At 51.9% G+C, this 1,963-nt stretch overlaps 1 protein-coding gene across 1 annotated transcript; it reads right to left on the bottom strand.

Annotated features, from left to right (window-relative positions):
* Positions 1-355: 355 nt before the first annotated feature.
* On the bottom strand, positions 356-1,837 carry LOC142403102 (olfactory receptor 14A16-like). Its single transcript, XM_075489265.1, has 2 exons — positions 932-1,837; positions 356-469 (listed from the first exon to the last, which is right to left on the bottom strand). Exons 1-2 carry the CDS (start codon positions 1,835-1,837, stop codon positions 356-358), a joined length of 1,020 nt encoding a protein of 339 aa, XP_075345380.1.
* Between the last annotated feature and the right edge of the window lie 126 nt (positions 1,838-1,963).

Raw genomic sequence — 1,963 nt, 5'->3', positions numbered from 1 at the left:
GGGGCAGAGAGGGGGGTTCAGGCTCCCCATCAGCCCCAGGGATGCTGCTGGCCCCAAGGGCATGAGGAAATGGAAGCTAGTCACTCTGGCTCTCTTGAATTCATTCTTGCTGACTCCCCAATGCTGACTGAATCTGTGCCCTCCTCTGCTCCCACCAGCCCCACAGTCCTCGACAGTCCTCGTGCTGGGGTTCCTCATGCAGCTCCTGAAGCTCTGCAGCCTCCCTTCCCGGTGCCTGCTGAATCACCACTGACTCCCATGGCACTGCAATGTCCTTGTTCGTGGATCCATCGATTTAGAGCTTAAATTTTGGGGGACTTCACCTTTGAGGGTGCTTTACTTTCTGAGTCTCCATTCACTCCCCGCCCAGGGCATATGGTGAGTCCCCATCCTCTCCTGTATATAACCCTCCAAATTCATTTCCAGAGAGTCTGGTATATGCTATCAGTCCTGTCATACATGAAGAAACCTGAGGAGATAATGGGGAGCTCATGGACCATGTCCCTTGCCATTGGACACCAGGAAGAGAGCTTTTAAATACAGAACATTTGGTCCAGTGGAACACAATACTACCATGAGCTTAACTCTCAGAACATTGAGAACACAAGGAGAACAGACACTTTTAAAGACGAATTCCTCAGCCATTTCTTGGCAGCAACTTTGGAGGACAAGCCCAGCCTTCAGGCACTGCACCTGGGAGATGCCTTTTTATTCAAGAGCTGCTATTGGGCATCCCACATTTCACACAGTGTTGTGCAAGAGTCAGACACAACAGGCCCAAGTTTCAAAACAAGGAGTATAAACGCAGAAGATTATCTATAAACAGCATTATCACCAGAGAAAAAGGCAGACTCAGGGCCTAAGGTAAACTCAGGGAAATGTGCAGAGAAGGCGAGGCAGGCTATTGTCACTGAAACAGCGTGCATTGGGCCAGTTTCCATAGGGTTTCCTTCAACTCCTCATTCCTCATGCTGTACATGAAGGGGTTCACTGCTGGAGGCACCACCGAGTACAGAAATGAGAGCACCAGGTCCAGAGATGGGGAGGAGATGGAGGGGGGCTTCAGATGGGCAGAGATGCCGCTGCTGACATACAGGGAGACCACAGCCAGGTGAGGGAGGCACGTGGAGAAGGCTTTGTGCCGTCCCTGCTCAGAGGGGATCCTCAGCACAGCCCTGAAGATCTGCACATAGGACAGCACAATGAAAACAAAACACGCAAATGCTAAAGAGACACTAACCACAATAAGCCCAAATTCCCTGAGGTAGGCATCTGAGCAGGAGAGCTTGAGGATCTGGGGGATTTCACAAAAGAATTGGTCCAGGACATTGCCTTGGCAGACGGGTAGTGAAAATGTATTGGCAGTGTGCAGCACAGCATTGAGAAACCCACTGCCCCAGGCAGCTGCTGCCATGTGGACACAAGCTCTGCTGCCCAGGAGGGTCCCGTAGTGCAGGGGTTTGCAGATGGCAACGTAGCGGTCGTAGGCCATGACAGTGAGGAGAGAACACTCCGCTGAAATAAAAAAGAAAAAGGAAAAGAGTTGGGCGGCACACCCTTGGTAGGAGATGGTCCTGTTGTCCCACAGGGAATTTGCCATGGCTTTGGGGAGAGTGGTGGAGATGGAGCCCAGGTCAAGGACGGAGAGGTTGAGCAGGAAGAAGTACATGGGAGTGTGGAGGCGGTGGTCGCAGGCTACGGCGGCAATGATGAGGCCATTGCCCAGGAGGGCAGCCAGGTAGATGCCCAGGAAGAGCCAGAAGGTCAAGAGCTGCAGCTCCCGTGTGTCTGTAAATGCCAGGAGGAGGAACTCATTGATGGAGCTGCCATTGGACATCTGCCTGTTCTGGGCATGGAAACTGCCAAAGGAGACAAAACAGAAAAATTCAGACAAGCTTCTCTGAGCAAAATTCCATTCCTTCACTGTGAAATACCTAAGGGTGCTTCTCTTTCCTGGGGGACT

Source organism: Mycteria americana, unplaced genomic scaffold, assembly GCF_035582795.1.
Source record: "Mycteria americana isolate JAX WOST 10 ecotype Jacksonville Zoo and Gardens unplaced genomic scaffold, USCA_MyAme_1.0 Scaffold_104, whole genome shotgun sequence".
NCBI classification, from domain to species: Eukaryota; Metazoa; Chordata; class Aves; order Ciconiiformes; family Ciconiidae; genus Mycteria; species Mycteria americana.
This window is presented reverse-complemented; position numbering and strand designations above follow the sequence as displayed.

Excerpts from the sequence above, each read along its gene's own strand:
- LOC142403102 (XM_075489265.1), bottom strand. The coding sequence starts at position 1,837 with ATGTCCAATGGCAGCTCCATCAATGAGTTCCTCCTCCTGGCATTTACA. Across the intron at positions 470-931 it reads AGGAAACCCTATGGAAACTG|GTTTCTTCATGTATGACAGG; the intron begins GCCCAATGCACG and ends TTATCTCCTCAG.